Source organism: Spermophilus citellus (assembly GCF_964194105.1).
Source record: "Spermophilus citellus genome assembly, chromosome: 3".
Classification (NCBI taxonomy): Eukaryota; Metazoa; Chordata; class Mammalia; order Rodentia; family Sciuridae; genus Spermophilus; species Spermophilus citellus.
Window position 1 is genome coordinate 11176977 of NC_138184.1, and position 17073 is coordinate 11194049.

A 17073-nucleotide genomic window follows, 5' to 3' on the forward strand; every position below is an offset into this window, starting at 1 on the left:
TCTCTGGGGGACAAAGGCCAGTGGTGGCCTTTCTGACAGCCCTTCCCAGCACCTACTGGCGGTCCTCTGCACCAGGCTCCTGGATCTGGTGCTCCCAAGAGCCCTGTGGGGGAGGGGCTGGGCGCAGCTCCCTTGGGTGGGGGGGGGAGACGACTCCGGCTCCTGAGCGGCTGGCTGAGACCAGGGGCTGTAGGCCCGGGACAGCTGACGTCCTGGTTCAAGGTTCAGCTTGGCCTCTCACTGGGGACCTTTGAGAGGCCACCCTAATCTACAGTTTGGATCTGAATGTGCTCCAAGGCCTCTGTGTTGAAGCTTGCTCTCCAGCTGTGGCTCTACTGGAGGGGGGGAACCCTCAGGAGGAAGTTAGGTTCTTGGGGACGGGCCCTTGAAAAGGATACCGGGACCCTGGCCCTTCCTCTTCCTTTCTCCTTGGCTTCCCAGCTACCTTGTGGGGACCACCTTGCTCTGCCGTGCCCTTCCATGAGCCTCCCTGTAGGCTCAAAGCCAAGCAGGCCCAGCAACCACAGACGGAGACCTTTGAAACTGTGAGCCAGAGTGACCTTTTTCTCCTTATAAGTAAACAACCTCAGGTGTTCTGTCACAGTAATGGAAAACTGACCAGCACATCTACCTTCAAGATGAAAGAAAACACTCGAGTTGAGTTAGCGGCTGGAGAAAAATAAAGAAGTGATTTTCTCCCACCTAATTTCACAGACACCTCCCCCTCCCCCCATCCTCAGCTCTCCTTGAGGCTGAGGGTCCTGGGCTGAGACTACATGCAGTAGAGGAGACGAAATCAAGTTAGCGGGTCATGGAATGCATTTAAAAGAAAAAGAAAAATGGAGTCGAGGAGAATCGACAGCTTCAGAGCACAAGGCAGGCGGGGAGGTTGGACACTGACTTCCGAGGCCTGGCTGAGGCTGTGTCTGGGTGCTGGCTCCACAGTTAGGTGGACTCTCCCAGTGGATTGTGGGTAAAACTGTTTGAATCCCACAGACTTAGCCCCCCTGGTCTATTTCCTTGTCTCTGAAATGGATGACAATTACTTTCCCTCCTTGGGATCCTTTGGAGGAAAAACTGAATCCTTATGTCCCTGGCCCAGCATGTCACCATGGTCTCACTGGTGTCCCTTGAATATCTGGGGAGGGGCTGAAGTCACGGGAGCTGTGCAGCCGCCACCTGGGTGGGGCCTGGGGACCAGGTGGGGAGACCCTCAGCCCCGCCCAGAGCGTGCCCCGAGCACAGGGCAGAGCCCAGGCCACTCACCAGAATCCCAAAGGCCATGACCTTGAGCAGGCACTCCAGGGAGAAGAGTGAGGTGAAGACGATGTTGAACACCCGCAGGGCGTTCTCGTAGGCCACCGAGGCGCCGTAGAACTGGGGGGAGGGGGGATGTCAGCAGCAGCGTGCGGCCCTCGTCCTCCCAGGAGTAAGGGCTGTGAGGGGCACTGAGGGTCCAGACCCACCGCCCGGAGTCTTTGCACGCTCAAAGTCAAAACTGTCTTGAGACGGTCTCGGCCTCTGTGTCCTGGGCCGCCTGGCCACGCAGGACAGTGTCCACCGCCCCCCCGTAGCACCTCTTGTTCTTTTCCTTGTGCAGCACTGGACTGAGCCCCGGGTGCTTCTCCACCCGCGACCGCCCCAGCCCTTTTCATATTTTTTTGAGACAGAGTCTTGCTTAGTTGCTGAGGGTCTTCGAAGTAGCCCAGGCTGGCCTTGAACTTGCGATCCTCCTGCCTCAGCCTCCCCAGTGGCTGGGGTTACAGCTGTGCCCCACCCCACCCAATTTGCGTTTTGCTTTTTATTTATTTTTTTTAAAATTTTTAATTCCTTTATTTTATTTATTCATTTTTATGTGGTGTTGAGGATGGAACCCAGGGCCTCACACATGTGAGGCAAGTGCTCTACCGCTGAGCCCCAGCCCCAGCCCCTTGTACCACTGGGTTTCATCCTCAGCACCACATAAAAATAAATGAAATAAAGATCCATTGAAAACTAAAAAAAAAATTTTTTAAATTAAAAAAACACATTTATAATTTTTAACTGACACATAATAATTGTACATTTTTATGGAGCACAGTGTGATATTTCTACACGTGTATACAACGTGCAATGATCATAAAGGTAATTGGCGTCTCCATCAGAACCTTAGCATTTCTAGAACTCTCTCTCTGAGCAGAGTCTTGCAGTCTGGGGGCCAGTCTAGTGCTCCTGGGCTCTGTGAGCCTCCTGCCTCAGGCGCCTGTGTAGCTGGGACTATGGGGGTGGACCTCACTCAGCTTAGATATCTCTCTCTCTCTCTCTCTCTCTGTCTTTCTCTCTCTCTGTGGTGCTGGGATTCAACCCAGGGCCTTTGCATGCAAGGCAAGCACCCTACCAACTGAGCTACAGCCCCAGCCCCTCAGCCTTTTCTTTTTTAAAAGCTTAATATCCATTAAGATTTAAGTAAATCTTAAGTGAAAAAGTGCAACTGTCTTCATTCTTTTATTTTTTTTTAAATTATTTTTGGTGCCAGGGATTGAACTCAGGGGCCTCGATCACTGAGCCCCTTCCCCAGCCCTATTTTGTATTTTATTTAGAGACAGGGTCTCTCTGAGTTGCTTAGGGCCTCGCCATTGCTGAGGCTGGCTTTGAACTCGGGATCCTCCGGCCTCAGCCTCCAGAGCCGCTGGGATTTCAGGCGCGCACCAGGGGCCCGGCAGAAGTTTGATTTTTAAGGAATACCTCCTGAAGGGTTCAAGGGCACAGTCCTGGGTCTCCTGTTTACAGTAATTAAACAAAACCCAAAACAGCTGCAGCGTGAGAGGCACGTCACCCACAGAGTGTGCAGACGGCTGGCCGCTGGGTGGGGGTGGCTTCTTGTTGGGGGGGGGTGTCCCGATGATGGGCAGGGCGGCAAACTTGGTGAATGTACCAAACGCCACCAATGGTGACTGAATGGTCAGGTTACATTGTGGCAACTGAACGTTAATTTTTTTTTTTTCCTTTGGTGCCGCTGGGGTGGAGCCCAGGGCCTGGCACCAGCGCCCCGCCCGGCCCCCCGAGGCCCTGCACCTGGTTCACAGCCTTCATCCAGCGGGTGCGTGGGTTGGGGGAAAGAGCACAGTCCATGCAGGCGGGGTCGGGCTCCTCCTGTGGTTTAGGCATCTGAGGACTGTCTGGGATGTTTTCCCCAGAGCAGGGCCACCGTGCAGGGGAGGCCTCAGGGGAGCTTGGTCCAGTTTTTTCACTATCAAGAATTAACAGCCAGGCTGGGTGCAGAGCCCCACACCTGTCACCCCAGCGGCTCGGGAGGCTGAGGCAGGAGGATCGTGAGTTCAAAGCCAGCCTCAGCAATGGTGAGGCCCTAAACAACTCAGGGAGGCCCTGTCTCCAAATAACATCCAAACTCGGGCTGGGGCTGGGGCTCAGCGGTCAGCACCCCTGGGTTCAATCCCCGGCACAAAAGAAAAAGAGACTGGCCAGGTGGTGGACACGTGCACATCGCGCATGAGGCCCTGGGCTCCACTCGGGGCTGGGGAAGAACTAAGAGAACCGCAGCTCCCTCCCTCCCTCGGTCCTCTGTGCCGGGATGAACCCATCTCTGACGCCCGGGGGGTGGAGGCTGCAGAGCGTCCTCTCCTCACCACCCCTCTTCTCTCTGACTGGGAAACAGACGCCCTGGGGCCAGCAGAGCCCGGGAGCTGGCGCAGAGCTGGACCTGAACCCAGGCCCGTGGACGTGGCTCCCACCCATGGAGGCTCCAGGCCCGAGGCCCCAGCTCTCTCCCTGCACTTCAGCCACCAAACGTCTGTGTGGCTTCTCGCCCCCTCTGACCCGGGCCCTTGCTGAACCTGGGGACTCAGGTCAGGGCTCCCTGGAGCCCTCATGGGCAGGGAAGTCCTCCTGCACGTCCACACTGAGGTCATCACCAGGAGGCGGTGAGGACGGGCCCTCTGTGCAGTTCAGGGAGCCAGGGAAGGCTTCCTGGAGGAAGGGTCTGCACATGCAGCTGGGCAGGCAGAATGCGGGAAGTGTGTGTAGGCAGTGGGAACAGCAGGTACGGAAACTCGCGGGCGTCACCCTGAGTGTGGTCTGGCTGGGGCGCTGCAGTCGACCCCGTTGGCTGGGGGTGTGGGTGGGCCTGGGGCTCACCTTCATCATCAGCACGATGGTGTTGAGGGCGATCATGGCCATGATGGTGTACTCGAAAGGTGGGGACACCACAAACTGCCACATGCGGTACTGGAAGCTGCGCTTGTCCTGCGGCATGTGTCTGGTCAGCGGCTTGGCACTGATGGCGAAGTCGATGCAGGCCCGCTGTGGGGAGGGGGCCCACCGTGAGGAGGCGGAGGAGCGGGGAGGCCCGGCGCTGGGCCCTGCCGACCCCACTGCGGAGGAGTCCAGGTGTGCCTGGACCTCGGCTTCCCTCGTGATCCCCTGGAACCCCTCAGAGAAGGTTCATCAACAGCCTCACTGTCTCGGCCCAGAGAGGCTGAGCCACTTGCCTGAGATGGCTCAGCTGCTGCATGGGCCGAATCTGAATGACAACCGAGGTCTGACTTCGGGGCCTAGCCATTCTTTCTAACGGGCCGCCTGGTTTTCCTTCTCCTTTTCTTGGAGGGATAAAGAGAAGGAGAAATAGTGGCCACTGAGTCCGAAGGATCAGTGGCACAAAAGACAGGTGCACTGGGTCCTCTGAGCAGCCTGGGTGATCCCAGAAGGGCAAAGGGCCCCCGTGGTGTTCCCCGGTGACTAGACTTTCATTTGTGACCACTTGCTGGCCCTCCCATGGGAAGGTGCTGCTTCCCCACCCTCCTGACGTCCGACACAGACGTGGGGTTCCCTCGAGCTCAAGAACATGGGGCACGACTCAGGGCCCAGCCTGGAGAGCTGGGCTGCACCTGCTCCTGCTGGGCGCTGAAGCCTCCGTACCAGCCTGGGACAGGACTAGAGATGTCATGGAGAAGAGCCACCCACGGTTCGGACAGGCGACGGGACATGAGCAAGAAGTCAGCGCCTTTGAAAGTGCCCGGGGCTGCTCGTTACTGCAGCGGGCCCTGGTCTGAACTGACCGATACAGTGAGGGGTGTTTTCCTCTGGAAACCCCAGCAGGGCTTCCCTCGGTCCCCAAGTGCCCCCAGAAGTGGGGTCCTGGGTGTGTGTGACAGTTTCCACAGGACGCAGGGGACGGCACCTCGTTTTTCTCCAGGCTGTACTCCTCCATCATCTTGTCCCCCTGTTCCTGGAAGGTGATGATGATCAAGGCCACAAAGATGTTGACAAAGAAGAAGGGGAAGACCACGAAGTAGACCACGTAGAAGATGGACATCTCCATGCGGTACCCCGGGCTGGGGCCCTGGTTCTCGAAGGTGGCGTCCACCGAGTGCTTGAGGACCCTGCGTGGCATGGTGGAGGGACGAAGAGGGCAAGAGGGTGAGGGTGGGCGGGACAGGAAGAGGAAGCCCCTGATCCTTGAAAGGCTGATGGTGGCCCCATCTCGCCTGCCGCGGATCTAGGGCCGATGATGTGCCTGGAGGGATTTTCAACACTTGATTTATTTTCCCAGTGACCGTCTCAGGGAGGTCATTACTGGCGTCCTCCTGCACATGGGGAGCCAAGGCTCAGCAACGAAAGGGACTCGTGGAAGGCACCTACTCAGGAGCAGTCACGTTGGGATTTGAAACCAAGTTAACAGTAATGAATGGGAACAAGTAGGGAGTCACAGGGGCAGGAGTTTGTCATGTTGGGGGGTAGTTTTTAAGCACACTGTTGGTGGGTGCTGAGAAGGTGTGACATGTGGGGAACACATATGTGCACGGAAGCCCTGTACAGTTGCAAAGGGGGTGCACTGCTTAAGAATTCTGTTTAAGCCACACCTTCAAAGAGTAGATGTGACAGGCTCACGCGTGCAAGATGATATATTTTTTTGGAAGGTCACTATTAGGTGCCTTATTCAAACAAAATCATTTAAGTATACTGTAATGGTTCTCTGACAGGTGGGACTAAAGGGTGTCCAAGGGGTGTCTTTAAGAATTCATTCAGGGCTGGGGATGTGGCTCAAGCGGTAGCGCGCTCGCCTGGCATGCGTGCGACCCGGGTTCAATTCTCAGCACCGCATACCAACAAAGATGTTGTGTCCGCCAAGAACTAAAAAATAAATATTAAAAATTCTCTCTCTCTCTCCTCTCTCACTCTCTCTTTAAAAAAAAAAAAAAAAGAATTCATTCAAAGTGGGCTTGGGGATAAAGGTGCTGACAGCACATGCCAGACTCTGCAGCCTTCATCCTGGCCTTCCCAAGTCCTCTGGGAGGACTAGGCCAGGGGTGAGGAGGGAGACACATTTACTTTGGACACAAATTATGGGGACTCCCAAAATACAAGAGATTAAGATAAAAAAAATCTGTGACATTTAAAAACATCAAAATGAATTTCACAAAGTCCACCGTGAGCCACATATCATGGTTCCAGGGGTTGAACCCAGGGCCACTTGACCACTGAGCCACCTCCCCAGCCCTTCTTAAAATTTTTAATTTTGAGACAGGGTCTTGCTAAGTTGCTGGCTTTGAATTTGGGATCCTCCTGCCTCAGCCTCGCCAGCTGCTGGGATGACAGGCGCGCGCCACCACTGGGCCAAATACCAAAATTTAAATAAAGACAGGGTCCACCCGGGCTTTTCCTCTCTCACTCTGGTCCTGGCCCGGCCTGGGTGAGAGTGTCACCCTGGCCCAGTGACATCCCCACCTCATCACGGGGACAGGTGGGCGAACCTGCCCCGTGGGGCCCTTCTGTGCAGTGTGCAGTCCCCAGTTGCAGGGGCACATTCGGGGGGGGGGGCTGGGGGGGCTGGGTGATGTCCCTCCTGTCTCGGGAGGTGGGCGACCTGCCCTCCGAGCCCCGCCCAGGAACCCTGTCCTCCGATCCCCGCCCCCGCCCCGCCCACCGAGCCCCGCCCCAGCCCTGCCACGAACCCCGCCCCCAGCCCTGCCCTTCGAGCCGGCCCCAGCCCTGCCACAAACCCGGCCCTCCGAGCCCCACCACAGCCCCGCCCTCCGAGCCCCACCACAGCCCCGCCCTCCGAGCCCCACCACAGCCCCGCCCTCCGAGCCCCACCACAGCCCCGCCCTCTGAGCCCCACCCACAGCCCCGCCCTCCGAGCCCCACCACAGCCCCGCCCTCCGAGCCCCACCCACAGCCCCGCCCTCTGAGCCCCACCCACAGCCCCGCCTTCCGACCCCCTCCCTCTGAGCCCCGCCCTCCGAGCCCCACCACAGCCCCGCCCTCCGAGCCCCACCACAGCCCCGCCCTCCGAGCCCCACCACAGCCCCGCCCTCTGAGCCCCACCCACAGCCCCGCCCTCCGAGCCCCACCACAGCCCCGCCCTCCGAGCCCCACCCACAGCCCCGCCCTCTGAGCCCCACCCACAGCCCCGCCTTCCGACCCCCTCCCTCTGAGCCCCGCCCTCCGAGCCCCACCCACAGCCCCGCCTTCTGAGCCCCTCCCTCTGAGCCCCGCCTTCCGAGCCCTGCCCTCCGAGCCCTGCCCGAGGGTCACTTACTGTGGCCAGCCTTCTCCCGTGGACACGGTGAAGAGGGTCAGCAGGGCCCACAGCACGTTGTCGTAGTGGAACTCGTATTTCTTCCACTCCCGGTCCCGGGCCTTCACCTCGTTCTTCTCGTAGAGCAGGTACTTGCCGCTGCCGAGGGGGGGCCGTGAGCCAGTCGGGACGGGACGGGACTCGGCTTGGGCCCCCAGGGACAGGAGGAGGAAGGGGGACACCAGCCCAGAAGCAATGACCCCGATGGCTCCTCCTGCGCTTTCTGGGGGGCTGTACGTGGGTCCAGATGGGGACCAGGCTGCCTGGAGATGTCCCCCACCCTGCACCAGGGAAAGGCCAGCTCCCAAGTCACACCTGGTGGTGTTGGTTCTCGGTGCTGGGCTGGAACCAGGGCTGCTCCACACGGGGCCACATCCCAGCCCTTTTTATTATATTTAATTAATTAAAAATTGTGCAGTCCCGGGATTGAACCCAGGGCACTTGACCCCTGAGCCACCTCCCCAGCCCTTTTCATATATTATTTAGAGACAGGGTCTCCCTGAGTCTCTGAGTCTTGCTAAGAGGTCACCGAGAGGCAGAGCGGCTCCCACTGATCCTGCAGCCGCCCTTGGTTCATCCCCAGGCTCAGGCCCAAGAGCCTATTCCTGTCCCCGCGGTGCCCACTCCGGGGGCTGCCTGGGGAGGGACACCCACCGGCAGTCCTTCTCGAACTCCTTGGACTCGTCGGTGCAGTGGAAGAACTTGCCCTTGAAGAGCTGCACGGCCACCACGGCGAAGATGAACATGAAGAGCATGTAGACGATGAGGATGTTGAAGACGTTCTTGAGCGAGTTCACCACGCAGTCGAACACGGCCTGCGGCGGAGGGGCGTGAGCGCGCCAGCCACCAGGGGGCGCACAGCGCTCCTGCGGTCGCCACCCAGGGACGCCCGGCTCCCTTAGGGAGTTTGGTATCTGAGGGGCATCTTGGGCCAGTCCCTTGCAGATACAGAGGGAGGTCAGGCCCAAGTCACTCAGGGAGGGTCACCTGGCTGGCGGAAGTGTTGGAGCTGCTACTCGTCTAGTCTCGGGTGTCCCCCCAACCCCTTCTCTTTGGCACTGAAGGTGGAACCCGGGGCACTCTGCCACTGAGGTACGTCCCCAGCTCTTTTTGAGGCAGGGTCTTGCTAAGGTGCTGAGGCTGGCCTCCAACTTGGGATCCTCCTGCCTGAGCCTCCTGAGTCGCTGGGGTCACAGGTGGGCACCACCAACACCCAGCCTCGGTCTTGGGTTTCCATGCGTCCGAACCCCTGGGCCGGCTGCCCCTTTCCAGGGCCTTTCCAATTTGGCGTGGGGGCTCTTCAGGACCAGGGGAGGATCCTCACTGGAGAGGCCTCAGCCTGTCAATTCTGTGTTCCTGTCACCACAGCCCCGCCTCCTGGTGCCTGGACTCGTGGCCTCCTCCCTCCTTCCTCCCGGGCAGTCAGGGGCTCTCTGGATTTTGAGGTGACCTTGTGCGCACGATGCAAGACGGACTCCCTCTGTGTTCCCCAGGAGCCAGGGCCCACCCCCGGCAGCTCGGCCCCAACGCTCTCCCTGGCCTCGCCCCAGCTCCTCAGGGCAATGCCGGTTCCGCCTCAAAGGCACCAGGGGCTGCCACAGCCTCGTGGGACACAGAGGCAGGGTCCCCAGTCGCCCCGGGAGGAGCATCCCAATGCCAGCCCTGACCCCAAAGGGCAGCCACAGTCCCTCTGGTTGTCACCGAGCCAAGAAGGGACGCCATCAACAGATCCCAAATTCCCAAGGGTGCTGCCTCCAGAGGGGACATCAGAGGCCGGTTTGGATGAGGCTGAACCTCGGGTCACAACCTCCTCCCCATCCTCCTCAGTGCTGGGGCGCTGCTCGGACTGCGGGGTGAACGTCTTCCCTGGTCACTCTCTCCAACCCGGGCCCACAGCAGGCTCAGGGCCGCGGCGCCGCCGTCCTTGGCTATGTTTTAATGACAGGGTCTTATTTTCTTCCAACAGATACGCATTTTACCTTCTGTGAGAGTGGGTTCTGGAACTTGAGAGAGGTGAGGCCGTACTTCCTTTCAAAGTAAATTCTCTTAAGTAAAACTAATAAACTGGCTTGATGGGAAGCCAGTGGCCGGCCTGACATATCGAGAGAATACTGGTGGCCCTCGGGTGGCACAGCAGTTGCTGGAATGCTAGGGTTTGTTTTCCGTCTTTTTTTGGAACAGGGAGCTTTTGGGAATGTGGGGTCTGGCTGTTTTGGAACAGGGGTCTGGGGGCCTAGACCAGGCAGGTAAGAGGTCATGTACGACCGGAAACCCAGCTTCCTGCTGCCCTGACGAGGGCTGTGCCCGTCACCCACGGGACACCCTGTGAGGATGAGGGAAAGGGACCCTGGTGGGAAATCACACCCGGAGGCGTTAGGTCTTGCCCTTCAACCGCCACCTGCAGGCCATCTGTAGTAACACCCAGACCCGTAGATGAGGGCAGTGCTGAGCTTTACCAGCGGCTCCTTCCGTCAGTGGTGGTGGTTTTGAGCAGTGCGTAACTTGTTCAACTGTACGCGGCCACCTGACGGCCCCCTCCCCACGGGCCCCAGTCTCACCTTGAGCTTTGGCAACCGCTTGATGGTTTTCAGAGGTCGTAGCACCCGGAGGACTCGGAGAGATTTGATGGTGTTGATGTCCTTCCCTTTGCTATTGCCACTGTGGACGGATGTGAGGGGGAGAAGGGAAGAGAGGCTGGGTGTCAGGCTGGGAGGTGGGAGGCCCCAGCTCCGGGCGCTCCCACCCTCCCCTTCCCCGCGGGGCTCGTTTCCCACTCCCTGCTCAGGGAGCCGCGAGCAGTGGGTCTTGTGGCTTTATTTCCGGGGTCTGCTGAAGGCTCTGCCGCTTGGCCAGACCTGAGCAGGTGCCCCAAGTGGCCCCCGGACCAGCACGGGGCGCCCGCTGCCCCAGCCCCGAATGCTTGCGTGGCCACTTCTAGAAAGCGCCTGGCCTGGGGTCTGGTGGCCAGAGTGTCACTTAGCCACCGTCTTGGGGGCTCTGAGCAGACGGGCGTCCCCTCCATCCAGGAGGACGGGGGGCATTTAAAGTGGCCCTCAGGCCCAGGCCCCCTCCGCGTCCCCGGCCCATGGGGGCAGCAGCCGCCCTCCCAGCTGCCGGGTCGCGCCTGGTTCCACGGCGCCCGAGCCCTCTCTGCCAGGGAGGTGACAGCAGAGCAGCCTGGGCCTTCGCGTGCCACCCAGAGACACCACACCCTCGGCCACCACCCTTCAGACTCCAGAGGATGGCGCTGGGTGGCCCAGGCTGTCGATGGTACCGACCCAGGTGACCAAGCCAGAACCGGAGGCCGTGCTCAACCACCTGTCCTTCATCTGCACCCCTGAGGTCACGGCCTGAACGTCCCCATCCCTCTTGGCCACCCTCTGAGGTCAGACCCACCCCCATCCCCGCCTGCCCTCTCCCCCGGCCTGGGTCTCCTCTTCCATCTTTTTTTTTTTTTTTTTTTTTGGTACCAAGGATTGGACCCAGGGGCACTCGACCACTGAGCCCCATCCCCAGCCCTGTTGTGTATTTTATTTAGAGATAGGGGCTCACTGAGTTGCTTAGGACCTTGCTGTTGCTGAGGCTGCTTTGAACTTGAGATCCTCCTGCCTCAGCCTCCTGAGCCAAGCGCCACTGCGCCCGGCTCCTCTTCCCTCTTTTCTGTACCCAGTGGCCAACGAGGGTGGCCGGCTTGCTGGGGCCTCTGAATTCTCAGAAGAGCAAGTGACTTCCAGGTGTGGCCCTCAGGGCTCCTGGAAACCTGTGCCCACTTACCTTTCCGTGCACCCTGGGCGCACCTGGCCTCCCTGTCCTGCCTCCCTGCCTCCGGCTCAGGCAGCCTCTGGGGCCATTTTGGGAGTGTCTCAGCCTTGGGACAGAGGTTCCTCAAACCCTCCACCGGGCTGCGACCTCCTCCGTGGCCATTCTCCATGTCACCGGGTTCTTCTCCCCACCCCTCACTTGCCCCTGACATGGGGTTCAGGTCGGAGTCGGGCTGCAGACCCCGACCTCCGGGCTCCAGGGCCCCAGCCCGGCACCAGGGCGTGCAGCGAGAAAGGGTCTTTCCCGCTATCTGCTCCCTCGGGCTCCCCCCTCTTGTTTCTCAGGGACCCAAGGGGCCGCCTGGGCCTGCAGCTCAGGGCCGTGGTTTAAACCCAGGTCTCCTCATGAGCGTGGGGCTGCATCCCGCACGGGAGCCTCGAGTCCGTGGGGGCAGCCACCGGGGGGAAATCGGGGCAGAGCAGGACACAGAATCCAGCACCCGGTCGTGGGGGGAGATGGTTACTCCTTGGTGGCTTTGGGGCCTTACTACTGAGAGGAGCCGCCGAGGGCTGAGGAGCCCCTGGCACCCACCGGCTCCCTTTGGAGGAAGCACCGGACACAGGTGCAACAGCGCAGGTCTCTGGCTCAGGCTGGCCACCTGGTATGAGTGGCTGAGGCTGGCCTCGAACTTGCCATCCTCCTGCCTCAGCCTCCAGCCACTGGGATTCTAGGCGTGGGCCACTGGGCAGGGCACACGCCCCCTAGAGCCAGCGCCTGCTCCCTCCGGGGTCCTGGGGACCCTCGTGGCTCTCACCGCCGCCCTGCCCCGGCTCCCTGGCCCTGCTGAGCTTGGACCCGGGAGGACACCCCTGGCCTCTGTGGTCTCTGCAAGAACCGGCGGGTCGTAGCTGTGGCCCTCGGGAGCAGGTTCTGGTCACCTCCATAGACAGGACAGCAGCAAGGACACAGGCCACGGAAGAGACCCAGAGAATGAGAGACAGAGAGCGAGAGAGACAGAGAGCGAGAGAGACAGAGAGCGAGAGAGACAGAGAGCGAGAGAGACAGAGAGCGAGAGAGACAGAGAGCGAGAGACTTTACCGTGTGCTGCTCCTGGCGAGGTGGCGTTGGAGGGAGAGACAGATCATGAGCGGCCTCAGAACACACACTGGCCACACCTGGGCGCCCCAGCCCCCTGGGCCGAGGGGCAGCCCTCCGGGCTCTGGCTCTGACCCTGGGGTCCATCCTTCCATGGAAGCCCCTCCCCCTGGTCCCCACCCTGGGCAGGCCCAGTCCGTCCCAGCGGCAGGACGCCCCAGAGCTGTCAAGGTCACTGCCAGGGGCTGTGGGAGCCTCTTCAAGGGGCAGAATTTGGGGGAAGGACCTGGGTTTGAATTCTGCCTGCCTCTGCCTGGCGGTCCTCATCTGTGACACCGACGGTGGCCTCCAGCGTGCCCCGCGGCCTTGGAGTCACAGGTCAGCAGAGGCCACCCTCAGGGTCCTCTGCACCGGCCGCACCCTCCAGGACCACCCTGGAACCAGGCTCAGTCTCAGGGCCAGCCTGGGGCAGCCCGAGGCCGGTTCTGGGTCTGTAGCATCCCTCGGGCCTGAGTCCACTCTGGCACCACCAGGCTGGACGAGGGCAGGGCGCGAGGGATGCGGGAGCCCCGGGGCCGTTGGCGGGGGCCTGTGGTCGCTCCCAGGGAGGCTGAGGCAGGGGGGTCTCCTGAGCCCAGGAGATCAAGGCCAGCCTGGGCAGCACAGGGAGACCCTTAAAATGAAACAAAAACCTGCTGACTTTAAAAGGGAGAGGCTTCTGAAGTTTCCGCTGCCCTCTCCAAAGCACGGGGTCCTCAGGGTTCAGCACTTGAGAATTAAGTGACACACGTGCGATTGTGTAGCTTCTACTTTCACGACTAGGAGGCATCCGGTGACAGAAATGTTAGCCTCAACTATTGACCAAGTCTTCTGAATGTCACTGCACTTGCCTGCAGGAAGATGGCACCAATATGCCAATTTTCCAGATGAGGAAACTAAAGCCCAGAGAGGGAGACTGATTTCCCAAGGGCACACAGCCGGGAAGTGGCAGGTGGAGATTCAAACCCAGGTGCGTTATCTGGAGCTCTGATGTTCCTCTGTTTCATCAGATATAAGAAAAATGGTGCCCTCATGGGAGGGGCAGATAGCCTGAGGGCTCCTCTTTGGCTTCCTGGAAGCGCAGCTCCTAAGGATGCAGGAGCAGCTTGATCAGGGTGCTGTGCCAGCTGGGACGGCCCGTGGTCCTGCCCTGGGGGAAGAGTGGCGGCACCAGATGGACCCTTGGCAGTGAGGGTGGGATGATGATCTGCCAGCTGCCGAGGAATGTCAGCCGGCTGCCCCATGCATGGGCACGGAGCGGGACACGCTGGCCCAGGGCTGGTGAAATGGTGCGTTCATGGTGGTCACATGGACATGGCTGGTCAGTGATGAGGGACACACACACCACACAGAGCAGAGGGCAGGAGCGGGCAGGAGGGTGGAGACGGGCAGGAGGCTTCGACACATCCTTGGGGGACCCAGGGCGTCTCCCACACAGAGATGGGCCACAGTCACAGCACTGGGAGGGGTCCCTGCCTCGACCCACCATGGCCGCAGAGCCAGGGGCAGCCTCCTCCTTGCAGCCCGGCTCCCGGGGCCCTGGGTCTCGTCTGTGGGCCGGGAGCTCGCGGTCGGCTCTGTCGCTGAGTCACTTAGAGGTCTGTGTCCCTCCCCAGTCCCCCGGGGGTCAAGGCTGCACCCGGGCGACTCTCCTGCCCTCCAGCCCAGGGTCCCTAGCCAGGGGGACGTGAGGAACGAGGACACTCAGAGACCTGCACATCCAACAGCAGCTGGACGCGGGAGCCTGTCCTAGGAGAGGAGGCTGGCCCAGGGCTGGGGTGTCCTGCCCTCTCTGTGAGCAGACGGACACACAGCAGAAGACCCGAGAGGAGAAGAGCCGCACGGGATGACAAGAAAGGAAGACAAAGTCCTCACAGGGCCACACGCCTCAGGCAAAGGAAGTCAGAAACCTGCGGCCAGGGGGCGACTTTGGGAACGAGGCAGCAGCAGCTCGAGGGCTCCTGCTCTGGCTGTTTGGAGGTTTGGGTCTCGGGTATGCAGGAGTGGCTTGATCAAGGTGCCCAGCCAGCTGTGCCAGGTCTGCTGTCTGGCTCTGGCGCAGATGCACACTCAGCAGGGAGGAGGGCGGGGCTGAGGGGCGGGGCCTCGGCCTCCTCTCCCGCCCATTGTCACCCACTGTCCTGGTTTTAAGGTGCCCCCTGTGGTGCGCTCATCGCTATGAAGCTATATTCTAGAGAATTCCTGGCACTTGCCAGAATGCTTAAAATCTCATGCTCCCACTTCCTGCGAGATCTGCAAACCTGTCAAGGCCCAGGGGAGGGCCTGGCATCCCTGTCCTGACCTTTCTTTGCACAGGAATGATTTAAAAAAGTTTTAAACAGGGCCTTTCAAGGGTGCAGGTGGCTTTGTGTTCCCCCTCTGGGTGCTGGGGAGTGGCCTCAGGGTCTCAGGCCCCCTGGGCAAGTGCTCTCCACTTCAGACATGTCCAGATTTCTTTTTTCTTCCTTTCTTTCCTTCTTATTTATTATTTTTTTTAAGTTTTGAGACAGGGTCTCACTAAAGTATGGAGGCTGGCCTTGAAACTTGTGATCCTCAGGTCTCAGCCTCCTGGGATCACAGACCTGTGCCACCAAGCCTGGTGCAGGTGCTCGTTCTGTGAGCTACAGGCAATTCTGGATGCCCTTCAACAACTGCACACAGCTGAGCTCTGGGTAAAGACACCTGGTCCAGGTGGCCCAACAGGTTATGACCCCCAGGGACAGGGCAGGGGCTAGTTTGTGTAAGTTTGTTTCATGATGTTTGCAGAGTGACAGAAAGTGACAGAATCATCTTGGGATGCGTTTCTCACCCTGTGTCCCCATCGTAAGTGAAGCATGACTGCACTTCAGAGAGTCTAACAGTCTGTTCATCAAGGGGCCGAGTCTGTGCAACCCTGAGGCCCTGGTGGGACCCTCTTCCTCCTCCTCGTTCTCACTGTGGGGCTGCGTGGGACCAGCTCTCGCTCTGCCCAGCCCCTGACACCTGTTCGAGCAGATCGGATCTGCTTTAAAGTGAGGTTCCCAGCCTGCAGACCTGGACGCAGCCTTGGTACACCCGGCCCAGGAGAGCGACCATGGCTAGGGTGCTGGGTCCTCTGCAGCCCCCCTGCAGAAACGGGGTCAGCTTGGGAAGGGGACGTGGTGGGCAGCAGCAGGGTCCCTGGTGTGGAGGACAGAGTGGGTGAGCCGAGGCTCAGCCCGGGGCCTGTGCGCAGAGGGCGAGACCAGCACCCGGCAGTGTGTGTCCCACCCACCCCACCCCGTCTCCTGAGCTGCTGCATCCTGAGCCCTTGGGGCTGCCGCAGACCCGTCCCGAGGCCACCTGTGGCTGAGGCCTGAGCTGGTCCTCCCGTCTGGGCTCTGCCTGGGGACATGTCTCCTGTTGCCAGATGAGGACAGAGTATTGGCCTTCCCCAGGCCACAGCTCAGGGTGACCACAGGGGGTGGGAGGAGCATAGGGAGGGGGAGGGGGAGGGGAGGAGGAGGGGAGAGAGGGAAGTGGAAAGGGGGAGGGGGAGGGGAAGGAGGGAGGGAAAGAGAGAGGGGAGGGGGAGGTGGAAAGAGGGAGTGGGAGAGGGAGGGAAAGAGAGGGAGGGGAGGGGGAGGAGTAGGAAAAAGAAAGGGGGAGGGGGAGAGAGGGGGGAGAGGGAAATAGGGGGAGGAGGGAAGGGGAGGTGGAGAGAGGAAGGGGGAGAGGAAGGGAAAGAGAGGGAGGGGGAGGGGAGGGAGGCAGGCAGAGGAGGGAGGGGGGAAAGAGGGAGGAGGAGAGGAAGGGAAAGGGAGGGGGAGGGGAAAGAGGGCGGGGGAGAGGAAGGGAAAGGGAGGGAGGGGGAGAGGGAGGAGGGAGGGGAGAGAAAGGGGGAGGTGGAGGGGAGAGGAAGGGAAAGAGAGGGAGGGGAGAAGAAGGAGGGAGGGGGAGAGAGGGAAAGAGAGGAGGGGAGAGACGAGGGGGAGGGGCAGAGAGAGAGGGAGGGGGAGGAGAAGGAGGGGGAGGGGAAGGGAGCTGCCGGTGGAGGGGGCAGCAGGGCTGGGCTTGGACCTGCAGGTGGCTTCCTTAGACCTGGCTCTCGGCTGAGCCTGGTACAACGTTCTGACTTCCTGGAATCCGAATTTTCTCAGGGTCTTGCCAGGGGACCTACCAGAGGCCCTGGGGGTCCTGCTAACATACATGGGGGAGGGACATGGGGCCACATTTCATCACATTCTCATGGACACTACGTATTGCCCAAAAGTATAGATATTTTTTCAAGTGCTGCTCACTCACAGGAGACAAGTTGTATCTTGTTTGTATCTTACGTCCCCTGGGTTTGTGTCAGTCATCAGCGTTCTATGCCATTTCTGTTTGCATCCTTTGTTATCTATTGTGCTTCAGTATTTCTTCTTGATTTGTGGTTGTTTCTTATATATATTAAGGACACCAACTCCTTGTCTCCTTGGTGGCAACCTTTCTCCCCTAATTTGCTGTGCATTTAGTGACTTGGTCTCCTCCAGAGCATCTTAATGATACTGTAGCTCAACTTCCTGATTATTGTCATTATTGCTTTTCCCCCCCTTTGCTCTGGCTGTCCAGTAAGTCATGGCCTTAAAATGAGGGAGGGAGGA

At 59.9% G+C, this 17073-nt stretch overlaps 1 protein-coding gene across 5 annotated transcripts in view; it reads right to left on the reverse strand.

Moving 5' to 3' along the window:
• The window catches only part of CACNA1A (calcium voltage-gated channel subunit alpha1 A), a 232268-nt gene that overhangs the window by 30471 nt on the left and 184724 nt on the right, over positions 1 to 17073 (reverse strand). For all 5 annotated transcript variants that reach the window (XM_081284893.1, XM_081284894.1, XM_081284891.1 and 2 more), the window contains 6 exons: positions 10135 to 10234; positions 8231 to 8391; positions 7538 to 7675; positions 5177 to 5378; positions 4135 to 4299; positions 1267 to 1377 (listed from right to left, as the gene is read on the reverse strand). In XM_081284893.1, the coding sequence (XP_081141019.1) occupies positions 1267 to 1377; positions 4135 to 4299; positions 5177 to 5378; positions 7538 to 7675; positions 8231 to 8391; positions 10135 to 10234 (877 nt within the window). The remainder of the gene's footprint in view (positions 1 to 1266; positions 1378 to 4134; positions 4300 to 5176; positions 5379 to 7537; positions 7676 to 8230; positions 8392 to 10134; positions 10235 to 17073) is intronic.